Source organism: Neophocaena asiaeorientalis, unplaced genomic scaffold (genome assembly GCF_003031525.2).
Source record: "Neophocaena asiaeorientalis asiaeorientalis breed wild unplaced genomic scaffold, Neophocaena_asiaeorientalis_V1.1 scaffold828, whole genome shotgun sequence".
NCBI lineage: Eukaryota > Metazoa > Chordata > Mammalia > Artiodactyla > Phocoenidae > Neophocaena > Neophocaena asiaeorientalis.
Window position 1 is genome coordinate 1,411,554 of NW_020175443.1, and position 17,421 is coordinate 1,428,974.

General features: G+C 51.1%; 1 protein-coding gene across 1 annotated transcript; it reads right to left on the bottom strand.

Annotated features, from left to right (window-relative positions):
* Nucleotides 1-5,501: 5,501 nt before the first annotated feature.
* Nucleotides 5,502-14,460, bottom strand: LOC112415149 (SEC14-like protein 3). The gene is given in 13 exon segments (XM_024767990.1): nucleotides 5,502-5,566; nucleotides 6,382-6,551; nucleotides 6,651-6,817; nucleotides 7,187-7,289; nucleotides 8,825-8,912; nucleotides 10,074-10,134; nucleotides 10,808-10,903; nucleotides 11,816-12,004; nucleotides 12,982-12,998; nucleotides 13,001-13,097; nucleotides 13,191-13,219; nucleotides 13,485-13,551; nucleotides 14,407-14,460. Coding segments are annotated over 13 exon segments (1,203 nt in total).
* Nucleotides 14,461-17,421: the final 2,961 nt, after the last annotated feature.

Here is a 17,421-nt window from a genome sequence, read left to right on the forward strand (position 1 = left end):
GGGTGCCTCTCAGTAGGCCCCGGTTCTGGCCCTCGGTCCGGTGGAATGAGACATTGCAGTTCAGCGTGGAGGCCTTCATGCTCAACGATGACGTGGAAGAGGATGAGGTGAGGGTGATGCCCCAGGTCGAGGTGGATCTGGGGATTCTCTTCCTGTTACTCTGCTTCCCCTCCCAGGGCTATCTTGGGCAGAGTTGGGGGTCAGCCCAGGAAAGGAGTGCTGTATCCCCTGATAGGTTTTCCAGATTTAGCAAATCAAAATTTAGGCCTTGCAGTTAAACATGAATTTCGGATAAATAATGAATTTCTTAGTTTAAATATGTCCCAAATATTACATGAGATACATTTATACTAAATTTTTAAAGAATTAACCAAGCATCCTGTATTATCTGGTAACCCTCACCCTGAGAATGGCAGTGGGATAGGCATCCAGGGCTGGGACTTGGAGCCCACAGCCCTGGATTCGGCTGAGCTCTGACCAAAAGGCGAGGCCCTGGGAGTCTCGCATTTCCACGTGCAGGAGCAAGTCTGGGATCAAGCCTGGCCCAAGGATTGCACGGGGGGCTGGGAAGGCCCGCTCACCCCAGAGAGATTTTGATAGATGTGATTAGGACGGAGGAACCTGGGCACTGTGGCCTCTGTCCCAAAGGATGCTGGCAGCCTGGGGCAACTTGAAGCTTCCTTTCTTTACAGTAAGATACTTCCATCACGGGAGATACAGATGCACAAAAGACAACGCTGCTTGGAGATTATCCCAAAATGACACTATAATTTCCTGTCTGTACGTCTCTTTATAAGAGTCATACACTACAATTTTTTGCTTCCTTTTAAGAGCTGTTCTCAATGTTACCTGTTAAATCATATATAGACCAGAAAATGAAAATCCTGAAGCCCTGAGAATCACCAATCCTTGGGCATATACTTAGTGTTTTATAAAATAGGTCTGCATATGCCATGATAGAATTTGTTTTCCTCCCACTGAATATCCCATTTCTCTGCATGGGAGAATACTTTTTTGACTAGTGGGTCAAAAATATCCTGGAGCTAGTCGGATCTTAGTTTTCTGACCAGGGATTGAACCCGTGTCCCCTGCAGTGGAAATGCACTCCTAACCACTGGACTGCCAGGGAATTCCCAGGAGAATACAGTTTTGTATTCTCCCATGAATGTTAACAGCTATGTAGAATTCCAGTCTGGTCGAGTTGTAACTTAACCAGTGCCCTATGGCAGAAACTACCCATGGGTTCCAATCTGCCCCTGTTCTAAACCAGGGTTGCAGTGAGGAAATGCCCATGGGTAAGGGAAAATCAGGAGAATTTTCTCTCCCTCTAAGGACCTATTATGGGCTGGGGCTGTGACAGTCACAGGCTGACCTGGCTTCTCCCTGCAGTGCCCAGTTGGATAAATGAGGCATAACGTAGTTCAACACAGGTGGTTGTGTTGGGGGGCATGGGAGCGCAAGAGGAGCCCTCTCACCTGGGGCTGGGGGCCTGGGTTCTTCCTTAAGTATGTATCATCTGCTGGATGAGCATCTGGAGTTGGAAGAGACCCTTTGAGCCTGGCCAGAAATCCTGTTTTTACAACACCTCCTCCTACAGGTGAGTACTTCCTGTTTCAAGCTGTGGGAACCTGGGCAAACTCCTTTCCCATTTCTCTGAAATGAAAGTGTTGACCGCCATAATGCACAGGCCTTGGGTTCTGGAATCTGGGTAATTGGGAGAGATGAAAGACCTCAGCTAGCTCCGTACCTGGATGCTTCTCCCTCATCATGGGAAATCCTTATCCTGGAAATGTAGGTGGCCTCTCCTTGGTACAGGAAAACCAGGACAAGGACTGAGAGGACTGGACCCACCACCATCCAGGTTCACAGATAATCGTTTGTGGTCCTGTCCCCTCTGCCCTGTTCCATCTCCAGCTTCCCTGCCTGCTCCTGGCTCTTTTTTTTACCTTGATGAGTAACTGTGGGCTCAGGGTCACTTCCAGCTGCCCCGCACGGCCTGCCCCACACCACTGGGCAGCCCTGAGGTGCTTCCCGGCCCCGTCCTTCCCAGCCTCCTGTAAGACGCTGAAGGACTTGCTGGCAGTGGTTCTGGCCGTCAGCTGCGTCACTCTGCTGTTGATCCTGATCCTGCTGTCCCTGAGGAAGGTGTTGGAGGCTTTCCAGCTGAGCTGCCCACTAGGCTGGCTGGGGAACACACTAAGGCAGGCCTGGACCAGGCCAGACACCGAGGAGAGGCAGCCGGTGGCCAGGGCAATGGAGAGACTGTCTTTGGAGGAGGAGACTGATGGAGTGTCCCAGACAACTGCTGAGGAAATCAGGGAGTCAGGGGGCCCTTTAGAAGACCACTAAATCACCCTTTATATACACACAATAAAGCTTTCTACTTCTCTAGTGCTCTGGTCTTAACTCCCTCTGGTACTTGTTTGTGTTTGTACCATGTGCCGGGGGGCAAAGCTGACCTTAACTGTGTGGATGTGAAAGTGGATTCTCTGGAGAGGCTGCAGCAGTGCTGGGTTCCAGGGGAAAAGGATGGGGTCTGGTGCCTAATTAGCATCAGGACAGAAGGTTGCCCTGGCCTGGGGTCTACAAGGTTAACTGGCCCAGACTTTCGGCCTCAGCTGCCTTATTTGAACCCCTCTTTTAAGGGAAACAGACTGTGGTCACCATCTTTGCCTCCCAAGGGCAGCTGAGGTCTTTCCTTCCCTGTCTCTTCCCTGGCATTTCTGGGCTTTGGGAACTGGAACTTTACTTCCCTTCACACACAGTGGGGAGCCTGCAGGCCTTGGTCTTCCTGCCACTATACTGGTTGCTGACTGCTGCTGGAATGAGGGGGCCCATTAGCCAAGGCTAAGTGGGGTCTCTTTCCCTCGCCAGCCACCCCCTGGACACTCAGAACTGGAGCAAAGCATCCTGCCCCTGGGTGAGACTGGAGACCTGGAGGCTGGGAGCTGGAGGGCTGCTTCCCACCGACTGTGGCTACAGAGTAGGAGTGGGTTTGCTGTGGCTGGGCATTCACAGATACCAAGGGGCACTTTTTGGTTCTTGGCTCCAGCCCTAGCCTAAGCTCTCAGCGCTGCCCCTGCCTCCTGGTAGCAAGTTCTCCCTCTGTTCAAAATGGGGTCTATAAACTGCAGTAGAGGAGCTCAGACAAATGCAGATAATCCAACAGCACTGCTCACAGCTGCCTCAGCCTCAAGGGTGCAAAGGGTCCACCCCTTCATCCTCTGCCCCTGCTGCAGCCTGGGGGTGGGGTCTTTACCTCAGAGGGCAAGGGAGAGACCCCCTGTCCCTCCACGCTGTATCCCCAATGCTGAGCCATCCTCCCCCCATGACATCCTTGCCCCAACTGCAGGTGCTGCCACCATCTTCCAAGAGTATGAACCCATCCTCCTCTTCTCTGCCTCCCCGCGTCCCTCTCCTCTCTCTCATTCCTTATTTGTAGGGTGGCCAGATAAAATATAGGACACTCAGTTAAATTTTAGTTTCAGATAAACAATACATTTTAAGTATGTCCCAAGTATTGCCTTTTTTCTTCTTCTAAATCTGACAACCTTTCTTCTTTTCCTCCTTCCTATCCACACCCCCACCCCAGCCCCCAGCTCAGAGAGTCGGCAGTCTGGTCCTGTTCTGGCAAGTTGCTGCAGTAACGTGAATTAGTGGTGGGAGGAGGGTGCCTTTAGCTCCAGTCCTATTTCTGCCACCCATGGGCTGAAGGAAACAAGGCCAGTGCATTTTGTGAGCTGTTTTTCATCTATAAAATGTGTCCATAAGTGCAGATGGAAAGTACGAGCTGCTGTTGAACATTAGCTTGATTAGTCTAAGAGTCAGGCCTCCTGTTCTGCCCATGGGTAAGCTCACCGCAGGGGGCTCAACCCTCAGCTCATTCCCAAGGAACTTCCAGTCCTTTGGTTCCCAACCATCCACAGTCTCTGTGTAATTCGACTCCTCCTGTCAAGAGATGTGTCAGGACCTGGGGCTCAAGCCAGCAGCTCCACGTCCCTGAGGCCATGTCCCTGGAGCGAGAACATCCTGGGGCCCTGGTGTCTCCTCTAGTCACCCAGGGTCTTGGTGGATGGCAAGAGGCCATGCTTCTCAGAGACCATATGAACAGTGGACCAGATGCTGGGCTTTGAAGCACAAGCCCTGCCCCCTCTGCTGTGAGTTTCCTTGGAGGAACTGCTTAATTAGCATTGTGGGTCTCCATTGTTCCAGCTGCCCAATGGGCATAACACCTCCTCTGCCCACAAACTGAGACTGGAGAGGGTGGCATCCAAGACACTTCCACTGGACGATCTAGGACAAACAAGTCATTCCTTCTCTCCTTCTCTGTAAAAGTAGGGTCTTAGGAAGCAGTATTATAGGGCAATTAAGAGCAATGTCTTTGGAGTGAAAAAAAAAAACAGGTCTTGGATCTGCCACTTAAGAGGGCATGGGTTCGATCCCTGGTCAGGGAACTAAGATCCTGCAAGCTGTGTGGCACAGCCAAAAAAAAAAAGAAAAAGAAAAAAAAAGAGTTGTATGATGTTGGGTGAGTGACTTCACCTCTCTGAGCCTTGGTTTCCTTATGCATAGGTGACCGTGATAGGTGGCCTCAGGGTAGGCGTGTGAAATGGGCTGAACTCATAAAGCACTTGGCACTGTGTTTGGTACATAGAGAGCACTCAACGAATGACAGCTGTGTTTTTTGTTTTTTTTTTTATCGCCAGGCAGCAGCTAGAGCCAGATGTGACTTCCTTTGCTTCTAGGAAAGTGCCTTTAATTGCTTAAAACGTAAGCTGTGAGTTGCAAGGGAAGGCGGTGAGGGTGGTAGAGATGGGTTGGGGAAGCTGTGTGCTGAGTCAGACAAAGCCTTCTCAAGGCAGCTCCTACCTACCCGAGGGGGCAGCCACTGCCATAGGTCTAGGGGCTGGGTCACCTGGGTCTCCAAGAGAGTCCATCCCCTCCAGGGCTCTGTCCCTGTCCAAGGTGCTGAAATCTCCCCTGGTACTTCTTATTTGCACACCCATGAATCACTTGCTCCCTACCTCCATTCAACTTCACAAGTATATATTGAGCATATACTATATAAGGAGTAGCAGTAAAAAGAATTTAGATACATATCCAACCCAGGTTGCTGATAACTCATGGAGAAAAAATTCATGCACACAAATGCCTCAGAAGTGAGGACAAAGGCTAGGAGACTCGTTTTCCTATTTTTTGGGTTTCAGGGACATCCACTTGTTCTTACCCTTGTTTCTTCCTTTTCTGCAACCTCGGCATTCTCCAAAGCTGTGCCTCGCGTACCTTTCCTGATCTGACCACAGCATATGCATTTTCCCCAAGGCAGCCGTTTCTTTACTTACTAGTGTCACAGAGTCAAGAGGACTACTGAGCAATTTCTGGGGGAAGAGTAGGATACATAGGCCAAAAGCAGTCAGGGGTCTCTTGGAAATGAGGGAGCTGCCCAGACAGGGGTGAGCTCCTTTGTCTTATTTCTGCATGCCCTCATCCAGAAGCAGCACCTACACTGTGAAGCTGACCTTCTTGGTGTGGACAAAGCTATAGGTATTGTCAAAGCGCAGGACATCTGGGGGGATAGATGGACAGACGGGTAGTTTGGCCTGGCTTCACACACTCCCTGCGCCCTGGCCATGGAGGAGAACAGGCTGTGTTCCCACCTGTTGTGTTTGCCAAGCTGGACCAAGTTCCCCCGACTGCTGTTCCCTTCCCCATGGGAACTGCCATTCCTGAGCAGGGCCTGTAAACAGAAATTGACCTCCTCCTGGCATGTACCCAGCCTGGCTTTAGTTGTACCAACTAGCAATGAGAACAATAGCCACTGCCTCCCATTGTGTCCACACCTGGATAGTCACATGATAGGTATGCGAGGGGGGCATTTCAGAACATCAGAGGCCTCCCAGGCCCCTTGATGAAGTGGGGTGCAGGGCGAGGCCTGTGCATGCCTTCTGCCTCATTACAGGCACCCGAGAGGTAGGAGTTGTAGCCTCTGCTTCACAGGTGAGCAAACCTGCGCTCAGTAAGACTTTTGCTCAGGGTTATGCAGCTACCACGAGGCTGAAGTGGGACCCTGGTACCACACTCAGCTGTGTGCCTCTGGACAAGATGATTTACCTCTCAGAGGCCCAGTTTCCTCCTGGGGAATGTCACTGCCCTATTGTCCCTTGCCTGTGTCCTGCGGCCTCAGTGCTCTCAGCCCCTTCTGGCACACGATAGGTGCTCTCAAGTGTGAACCAAAAGAGTGACTGTATGGATGAATGGCACTGACCTAGGGTGTATGTTCCTTGGTGGCGGAGTGGTTACTACCCCTCTATTTCTTCCTATAAACCATGGCACAGGTGGCTCCAACCTTCCAGAGCTGGGGCCCAGCCAGGGCAGACTTACAGACACCAGCTTCCGTGCAGGTGAGTCTCCCATCCTCAGGCATCAGGTAGGCGCTGTAGCGCTGGTTGAGCTGCACCTCCGTCATCAACCCAGCCCACTGCCACTCCCCCATCATGGTCTTCAGGAAAACCCCGAAGCCAATGTCTTCACCGTCAGATGAGAACTGCCACCTGTATTGGGGGAAGGAGGGGAACAGGTCACTGCTCAGGCTGAAGGGTCCCTGAGGGGCTAGGGCCCAGCCAGGGGTGGGTTGGTGGCCTGTTCCTTACCTGAGGACACAGCCTGGGAACAGGATCTCATACTCCACCTGGTGCGAGGAGCTGTGGCTGATCTGCACCAAGTGCTCGTACTGAGTCTTCACCTGGTCCTGCACGTACATGGACTTGGGGATCTCCCCACCATAGGTGATTTGCAGACACAGAGCAAGATGGGCTTGCTCCCCACCTCTTGCATTGTTCATGCTGTTTCTCCTGCCTGAGATATTTCCCCATCTCCTGGAAGTATCCTGCTCATCCTGTCCTCCCCTACCCATCCCCCCCACCCTGGGAAGCCTCCTGTGTCCCTCCATCCTCAATCAGGGCCTCTTCTGGGAACTTCCCCTCCAAGCTCATCCCTCTGGGTCAAAAATTTCCCCATTTCTTGTTTGCCTGCACAGTTGCTGAGGGCTCTGTCAGGGCAGGGCTGGGACTAACTCAATACCTGGCTCATAGGGGTTTCTCCATAGACATTTGTGGAATGAATGAGAGGGTGAGAAAGGAACCGAGCTCTACTCCTCTACCCTCCCCTGTTCTGGGGCTCTTCATACCTTAGTTAAATATTTGGGGTTCCCATCTGGGTCGGTCAGGGTCCCCCCAAACTGGGCAGGCAGTTCTTCAGGACTCATGAGTTTTAGCAAACCTTCCTTCCAGCTGTCTGGAGGGAGAGGGGTTGAAGGGGGACTATTGAGCATGGAGGGGACCCATCAGCCCCCCTCTTACCAGGAGGACCTGACCCTGGGGAGAAGCCCTACAGGAGCTAGGCTGCCAGGGCCCATTCCCTAGGCCCCCAGGCCTTAGGCTGCAGAAATGTCTTCCAGCATTGTGTTGCTATGGAAACATGTTTTCCCTGGCTGATGGGTTTGCACATTTTTGAGGGTCTCCCAGTCATAAGCAGTCACGATTAGAGTTGTCTAATTGTTTCAAGGAGCCTAATGAGGTCAAGGACCATGTCAGGGGCCACACTGTGTGCAAGTGGCATACACAAGTCAGACCTCTGGGTGGAGAGGGACAGCCCTGGGTCTTTGAAAGGAACTCCCCTGCTCTGCTGCCCATTATTGTTCTTCATGCCCTATGCAAAGCTTTAGTGTTCTGGATCCTGGGGTGTCACCATGGCCCCAGACCTATAACCAATTCAAGTTATCCCCTGCTGTGGCCATGGGAGATACCAGTGGGATGAGAAGGAAGACCATAATGCCTGGCATCTCACAGCCAAATGGACAGAACCCTGTGCACCACCAAATGGGGCAGAGGCCTGGACGTGGGTCTGGAGGGTGGCAGTTACCCACACTGCTCCAGGATTTGGGGGCTACCTTGTGATCCACCCAGCTCCCTACCCCAGTGGATCTAGGCAGAGGCAGAGACTCAGGTATCAGAAAGGGAGAGAAGACAGGGATTTGTTAGATTCATCCCCATCCCCCTGGATCCTCAGATCTCCTGATTTGATGATCTGACCATTCTGATTAAGAGATGTTATCCTCCAAGCTCAGGGTCACCAGTTGAGTTTAAGAACTATTTCTCTTCTCTATTTCTTTTTTTCTATCATTAAAACATTTTTTTTGCCCACTTATAAAGGTAATACATGTAATTCTAAAAGTTTAGAAATGTATAAAAAAAATTATAAACCACCTGATTTCTTGCTAACCACAAATTATTTTGTTGTATTTCCTTCTAGAAATATATTCTTGTTTTTATAAAAATAAGACCATACTATCCACACTACTTTATAATCTATTTTTCTTTTAACTTAATGACATTTCCCATGACATCAAATCACTTTTCATGGCTGCCCAATCATTCATCAAATGGATGCATTGTTATTTACTTATCCAGTCCCTCCTTATTGAGCATTCCTTCTCTGAATCACTTCTCCTCTTCCTGCTCTTCTTCCTCATCCTCTTCAGCCCAAATTGCCTTTAGAAGCACTGAGGCGATAAGTGTTGAAAAGAAACTGATGCCCATAGCCCAGAGGTTGAAAAGGAGAAAGATGTGGAGGTTTTAGTCACCAAAGAGGTATGGCAGGGAGTAAGACAGAGGTAACAGGATAGACTCTATAGTGTAAGACCCATTTCATCTTTGAGAAGGAGGAGGCTCTGACTTTAAGTGATGTGTGGCTCTCTGGAGGGGGTGATGGACCAAACTTACTCCAAAGTTCATACCTAGAGTTTAGGGGATGGAGCTGGAATTACTTATTTCCCAACACGATAATTTTCCTGTGAGTGTCCTCACTCAAGAAGGGCTTCATGAGGTTGTATCCCACAGGGAACAGTTTGGTGGCTGGAGAGATATAAGCAAGTATAATGGGGAAAAGATAATTCCACCGGGCCACTCTCTCCATAACAGTCATAGCCAACAATGTGGAGGAATAATGAGTTACCTTGGCAAGTTCCAATGCCCTGCACCTGACAAACCATCCAACCAATTGGTCAACTAAAACAACAAGCAGCCAACTAACCAACCACCCAATCAAGCATCCAATGTATCAAAACAGCCAGCAAACCAGCCAAAAAATAGCCAATCAATTCACCTTCTCACCAACCCATCAATCAGCCTACCAATCAAACAGCCAACCTACCAAATAGTCAAACAACCAATCAACATGTCAGCCAATCAGTAAACCAATCAGCTAATTAAACAACCAGCTAACTGCCCAACCAACCGCCTCTTCCAGTCAGTCAACCATTCAAACCAGCAATCAACCATCCAAGATACAGCCAAGCAACAAATCAGCCAACCAACTAACCAATCTGCCAACTAGCCACTCACCCACATAGGCAATCAAAATGCTAACTAGTCACTCAGTCTACCAAGCTAACAACTATCCAACCAGACAACCAGATATCCAACTAACCACCAGTCAACCAGCCAGCTAAACTGGCCAGTCAAACAGACAAAACCTAAGCAATGAATCAACCAGTCACCCATCAAACGTATATCCATCTTTCTATCCACCCACCCACCCAAACAACAACCACCCAAATACCTATTGAGTTTCCACCTGGCCCCAGGCCTGTGAGGGATACAACAGAAGTGGAGAATCAGAGGCCCTGCCTTCAAGGAGGAGACAACCCAAGGAAAACAGGATGAATACACACAAGACAACTGGAGGCCCCAGAAAGCAGTTGACAGGAAAGGCCAGACTGGGCTGCACCAGCTGCCAGTGCCAGAGGCAGTTTGAGGAGGGAGAGATCAACATGGGTGGGAAAGGTGAGGGGGGATTCCTGGAAGAACTGAGGTGGGAGCTGCCTCTTCTTGCAGTAAAGCCAACACAGAAGTTACCATTTATGGAGAAGTTACTCTGTTTCAGGCACTCTGATTTGCATGCAGCCAAACAACCAACCTGCCTCACTGCTAGCCAGGGAAAAAGGCACTAGTATTGTCCCCAGGGTGCAGATAAGGAATTGGAGGCACAGGGGAGTGAAGTCACCTGCCACACACCTTTCACAATGAGCATGAACTTCAGGGTCTCTGGGTAATTCTCTTCAAGGAGGCCAAAAAACTGTGGAACCAAGAAAGACCCCATGAGAGCCCACACCTCTTCTTCTCCTACCCCCATTCCCTTTGCAACCTCCCCTCTGGAGGATTCAGAGGGCTGTGGAGGGTTTCCCTTCTTTCCATCACCTCCATGGCCCCTGGAAGAAATCTCACCCCAGACTATTGCAACCATAACCTAATAGTAATTACATAACAATAATCATTTTTAGAGCAAATGTTATAACAACAGTAGTATATAATAATAATTTATGTAATAGTAAATAAAACGTTTACTGTTTATTAAACGCTATTTGCCAAGCACTTGTGTATACACTTTACATAACAACTCACTGAAATATCCCTACATCCCTTTGAAGTGCAATCAGTATCCCCATTTTGTAAGTGAGGAAAATAAAGCATGGAGGGATAAAGCAGCTTGCCTGAGTCACAGAGCTAGGGATGACAGGGCTGGGCGGGGTTTGTCTGAAGCTGGCCCCTATGGACTCAGTACAGTGTTGTCCCTGAGGCCTGTTCTGTGGGATCTCCCAGCCAACATATCTTTGGGTCCTGAGCTGCAGTGATGGGACCCAGGAAGGCCACCACCTTTTACCAGATCCTGGCTCTGAGTTAGCAACAAGGTCACAGCAGGCCAAGCTCGTCGTTAAAGCAAGCAGGGGTGCCCAGGGGCCTTTCCCCACCTCCTGGTACACTTCCACCAGGGGTTTCCAGAAGTGCTTCAGCCCCAGGCCTTCACAGTCAAATATCATCACGATGGTCTCAATCTTCCTCCCCAGCTGTGAGGATGAGAGCAAGGATCAAGGTGCAGGCTCAGAACTTGGGAGATGGTGACCCCAGCACATGACCCTTCAGGGCTTCTCCCATATTCCTACTTTGCCCTCAGATGAATGAGTGGACAAAACAGTGAATGCATTTACTACCCATCCATCCACCATCCACCCATCATGTCTATCCATCCACCCATTAATTGACCCACCCACTCATCAGTTCACCCATCCATCCCTTCATACTGCTGTTTATTCAGCCATTCATTCCTCCATTTGTCCAACTAATATTTATTAAGCACCTATTTTGAGCCAGACACTATAAGTATAGCATGTAGCTCAATAATCCAGAGTTCTTGTCCTTAAAGAGTTCACAGGTTGGTTGGGGAGATTGACAAGCAACCAGATCCCCATGGTCCTGAAGTGAGAGCTGGACAACATGGGAGCTGTGGGAACACACGTTAACCCAGATGGGGGCCTCAGAGAAAGTGACAGTTTGAGACCTGAAAGATAGATAGGAGAGAGCCAAGGGAAGTGTGGGAGGGAAGTGTGTGTGCTTGAGGTTGGGCTATCCAGACAGAGGAACAACAGGGGCAAAGACTCCGAGGGAATAACAGTAGCTTATAGCATTCTGAGAAATACGAATCAGGCCCTGTATGCCAGCCATATACTTGCATTATCTAATTTAATCTTTGCGACCATTATTATTGTCCCTGTTCTATAGGTGAGGAAACAGGCTCAGGGAGGTGAGGTAACTTTCCAAGGTGGCAAAGTTACCACCACCAAAGTTACCACTTTCCAAGGTGGAAAACCAGTACACCCATCTGGGAAGCGGCAGAGCTAGTGTCTGACCACAGAGCCCTCTGACTGTGACAGCAGAAAGCACAGGTGTGTTCCTGGGACCAAGTCCCCTGGCAGCCTCACCCGCTCTGTCTGCAGGTCACACTTGTGCAGGATGCGCTCACAGTCCCTCATCTTGGTCTTGAGCAGGTCCTGCTTGGTGACAGAGAAAAGCAGGCCCTTGGGGTCAAGCGGCCCGATGATGTCATACCACACAGGGCAGCCGTCATGGTCACAGCCACACAGGGCCCCAGGCATGTACTTCTGGATCACCTGGGCATGGACAAACACATGAACTTGGCATCATGCACCTCCCAGAGATACCCAGACCAGGCTGCCGTGGGTGGCCTGAGCCAACACACACCGTGGTACAAGCACTGTCCCTCTAATGGAGGGCGGCTCTACTGTCCAGGTAAGAAAACTGAGGGGCTTGCAGGAGGAGGTCTTGCTCACAGCAGGTACATGGCCAAGGCAGGTCTCAGCCACGCCTGCTTGAGGCCTCTGGGCTCCTTAGTTCTGCCCCCAATGTCTCCCGTGTCCCTTTCCATGGAAAGGAGTTGGGCTTAGTGATGAAGAACATGGATTCTGAAGGTCACAGACCTGGTTCAAAAACAGATGCTACTGCTTCCCTCCTGTGCATCCTTGAGCAAGTGATGCCACCTATCTGAGCCCCATTCCCTCTCATCTGTTGGGGAAAGTCCCCAAGATCACACAGTGCCTGACTCAGAGCTTGTGCTCTACAAGTGAAACTAGGACCACTGCTTTACTAAGATGCCGGTGGTGGGACTCTTCTCCCCAACTTCTTGGTGAGCTAAGTTTCTTTCCCACCTGGACAGGATGCTTTGACCAAGGCCCTAGGGGTGAGGGTTCAGAGCCACGAGCTAACTCTGGTGGTGAAGAGCCTGGATTTGGAGGACAGACAAGCTTGAGCTCAAATCCCAGCTCCACCTTGGGGCTGTGGGACTTTGGGTGGGCTGCTTAATCATTGCTGGGCTTCAGTGTCCTCATGTGTACAATGGGGACAACAGTACCCACTTCATGGGGTTGTGAGGATTAAATGAGATCATGCAGATAAAGTCTTAACTTACACTTGGACCTCATAAGCCCCCAGGAAATAGTCATAATTGTTATAGGAGAGGTGCCTGCACACTCACGGTCTTTGCTACCCTCCACTCGTGGTCCCGATGATCCAGAGACTGCTCGGGTGGTAAGTCTATAAGAGACTGGGGGCTGTGTGGGTGTTGGCTCACCTCGGGGGGCTGCCAATCAGTATGTGGTCAATGTCCATGGTCTTCCGGAACTCCATGTACTGAAAGGGAGTTGAGTGGTAAGGTCTCACTGGGCTCCCAGCACCCCTGAGGAGGGGCTGGAGGTAGGGGCTGGAGGCAGGGATTGCCCCCACAAAGCCCCTCGCCAAATTTCCAGGGAGGGGGATGGGTCTCACCTTGTGGAACATGGCCTCTGATTTCTGCAGGTCGAAATTCTGAGCTGTGAGAAGATGGAAAGAAGGCATGGGGTGGGAAAGAGGTTGCCTTGCAGTCATCTTGCCCTGGTCCTGGGCAGTGGGGGGCTATGGAGGGCACTGGGGGTCTGGGTGGGACCTCCCTTTCCTGTCCCCTCCCTCTCCTGCACCTGAACATGTGAAGCAAGGTGGTATGGTCGGATCCTGAGAGCCTTGGGTCCTTCTGGAGCAGCTGGGACAAGGGCCCTCTCACTTCCCCCTCACCGTGACCTCCCCCACCTCTGCCCTCACCTCAGAGCCAGCGCAGAAGGAAACAGTCATCTGGGTTGGGCAGGGCAGGCAACACATTTTCTCGGAACTGGGAAGAGAGACGTTGATTGAAGAGGTTTTCACACTGAGCCTTTGCCCCAGACTCAGTGATTGTTTTCGTCTAGCCTCCTTCTCTTCCAGTGCAGTCTGGCCCACAGTGATGGAGGATGGGTGGGTGGATGGATGGGTAGGTGAATGGGAGGAAGGATACATGCGTGAGTAAACAGAAAGAAGAAAGAATGGATGGGAAAAAAGGAAGGACAAATCAATGAATAGTGGATGGACAGAAGGAGAGATGGGTGTGTGAGTAGACAGATGGGTGCGTGGGAGTAGAAGGATGGATGGAAGAAAAGATAAATGGGTGGATGGGTGGGTAAGTAGATTGGAGTATGAATGTATTCTTAGTTCTTTTCATGTGTTAGTCCACCAAGGCTTCTGTCTTTTTTTCCATCCCATTTTCTACAAAAACATTGTTAGTGATTATGCGTCCTCTTCCCCATTGACCGTGGTGATGACAACACACTCTGCTCCAACTCTCAGCTCTTATAGACAGGTCATCTGTCAGGGTCCTGGGGAGTGAAAGGGAACAGAGTCAGAGGGCAGACCATCTTCAGCTCCCACCTAAGGGGAGGTGGGGAGGGGCATGTCAGGTAAAGGTCTCTGGGTCTGGCTCCTGGATGAGAAGTCAGGCTTCATCTGGCACCCACACTATTGCCAGGAAGTGGTGCTGTTCCCTCAATCTCTGCCCTGGACAGGGCTGATGTCACCAGGCACTGGGAGACCTGACCCTGAGTGAGGTGATGACAAAGAGACAATGTCAAGGACATGCTGAACCAACAGAGTGGGGCAGTGTTCCGGCCACCACCCTCCCTCCTCCTCTCAGCCCTTTTCCCCTGGCTCTCACCTTGGCCAGGGTCTCTGCCTGCTTGGGGCTCAGGTCTCCGACTCGGCCACTCATGGTGCTGGGTGAGGCTGGAGGAGTGGAGGCCACTGCAGGCAGAGGCCAAGTCTGGTCTGTGGTCCTGACCAAGCGGAGCCTTTTGCCCCCACTCCTGGGCGTGGCTCCAGGCGCCTCCTTCTTGGCCAGCTGTTGGGTTGCACATTACATAATTGGGATTAAGTGAGGTCCCGTGCTTGGCTGTGGGATAGTTTGGGGTGGGGGAGGCAGGTGTACACGGGAGGGCGTGTCAGAGGTCCCCTGCCAGGTGGAAGAGACTGGGAGGAAATGAGGCTGGCTTCCCATGGCATGGGAGTCCAGGCTAGGTACCTGTAGAACCCCCCTCAGTGCTCCCCAGGCCTCCAGGGAAGGCGGGATCTCAGGGGGAGTGAGGACTGCTCCCTGCAGGCACCCCTTCTCTCTGACCCTCAGTCTCCCCATCTCACTAAGGAAGAGACCCCGCATCTACGGTTCTGCAAACATCACCCTCACCCAGCTGTGATGGCTAGGAGTCAGGGACTTAGTCTAGTAAACAGTTCATTCACTTTGTCGGGATGGGAGGCTCATGTCTTTTTGCAACAAATGTCCATATTCAAGAGGAGACAGGCTGGGGCAGAAAAATGGAACTCGAAAGGTGTCCTTGCTAAAGGTTTTTTTTCCCCACAGGGCTGATGCTGCTTTTCCTGTCTTTCAAATTCTATCCTGTGGTGCTGGTCCCTCACCTTCAATACGTGGAAGGATTGAGTTTCCCCCAACCCTGCTGCCCTCTCTTCTCATCGCAGAGGTCGTGGGAACACAAGGGTCCTTGTCCAGGACCTCGCATCCCCTGGGTCCTAAGGGAGAGGTGGGGCATGTTGATGCCCTTGGGGCGGTAAGGGTGCTTCTTGGGATTTTAAACATCTGATCAGTGAGGGGCGTCCACCACTTGTGCCAGGTGATGAGGGAAGCACAGAAGGTTTCCCTGTCCTTTGAGATATAGACTGTCAAGGGTCATGCATGTCTAAGGGATTCTCCAGCTGTCAGAAGCTCCGAGAGGGCAGAGGCCACATTGTCAATGACTGTCTATAAGGAAACCAGGAGTGCATCTGCTTGGGACCACAGTACAGCCACATGGCCGCATCTTCCAGGCCTTGAGGGGGTCCACATGGGCTGAAAGTTTCCCCTGGTCTAGCCTCGGACCCAAGAGCTGGGCTAACTCAAGCCCCTCTTCCCAGTGCTGTTCCAGGTCCCCTACCCCCAGGGCATTCCTGGTACTCACCCCTGGGCTGTCTTGGGACCTCTTTACGCTGATGTGGGTTAGTGCTGACACCTCCTTGCTCTAGGCCCTGATAGAATTGGGTCCAGAAGGAGAAGGGGGGCTGTCTTTGGCGATCTCCCTCCAACCAGGGTGCCTGCCACGTGCACTCAGGAGCAGTTAGGTACCTCTCCACACCCCGGTCCCGCCCCACTTCACATTCCAGCCTCTTTCTGCAAAGCCCGCAGCTGCCACCTACACCCACTTCCTGTCAGGTGGGCAGCATGCAGAGATTAGGCTCCTCTACTGCCCTCTCATTAGCCCCTAATCCTGCCTGTTTTTCACCAGTCACCTTTCTCGCCCTAATCCCTCTAACGTTGAGGGGCCCCAGTTACCTCTGGGGATATCAGAGGCTGGGCAGGCAGGGCCAGGAATAGGAGTTGAGGTCCTCCCAGGAGTTCTGAGCCTTCAGAGATACCCCTAAGTGCTTCTCCTGACCCAGACCACAAACAGACACAGAGCACATACTGTGTGCCCACGGCATCATTATCGTTATCTTCATTATCACCATCAATAGTGCTATCTAATGGAACTTTCATTTATTTATTTATTTATTTTTGGCTGCATTGGGTCTTCATTGCTGCACAGGGGCTTTCTCTAGTTGTGGTGAGCAGGGGCTACTCTGTTGCGGTGCATGGGCTTCTCATTGCGGTGGCTTCTCTTGTGGAGCACAGGCTCTAGGCACGCAGGCTTCAGTAGTTGTGGCATGCGGGCTCTAGAGCATAGGCTCAGTAGTTGTAGTGCATAGGCTTAGTTGCTCCGCGGCATGTGGGATCTTCCCAGACCAGGGCTCGAACCCATGTCCCCTGAATTGGCAGGTGAATTCTTAACCACTGCACCACCAGGGAAGCCCCTTTAATGGAACTTTCTGCAGTGATGGAAATGTTCTGTATCTGGGCTGTGTCCTATTGGACATCACTGGTAGCCAGTTGTCACATGTGAAATGTGGTTAGTGAGACTGAGGAACTCAAGTTTTAAATAAATTAAATTTTGATTAATTTTATAATAGATTGCCCCATGTGGCTTGTGGCTACCATATTAGCACAGATCTGCATTTATTGAAGGCTTACTACATGCCAGGCCCCACTCTGAGTGCATCACCTTGTGGAACTTCCCTGGTGGTTCAATGCTTAAGACTCCCCACTCCCAATGCAGGGGGCACGGGTTTGATCCCTGGTTGGGGAACTAAGATCCTGCATGCCACACAGCATAGCCAAAAAGAAAAGAAAAGAAAAGAAAACAATGGGATTTCCCTGGTGGTCCAGTGGTTAAGACTCTGCACTTCCACTGCAGGGGATGCAGGTTCAATCCCTAGTTGGGGAACTAAGATCCTACATGCCTCATGGTGAGGCCAAAAAAAACCAAAGCATCACCTCATTTAAACCTCAGAGCCCCCCTGGGATTAGCTAACCATTATTAAGCCCATTTTACAGACAAGCAAACTGAGGTAGAGAGAAGTTAAGTATCTTATCCAGAGCTAAGCCCATGCAATTAACCACTCTGCTGTCACACTGGAGGCCATCCCACAGTCTCAGCTCTGGGGGCCTCCACCTTAATCAGGGAGAGGACCCAGGCACAGAAGTCACCCCAATGGGATGTAAGTGGCATTGAGCCAGACCTTGAAGAAAAGGAGGATGTCGATTAGTGGAGATTGGGGTAGAGGAAAAGGCATCCCAAGTGGAGGGGGC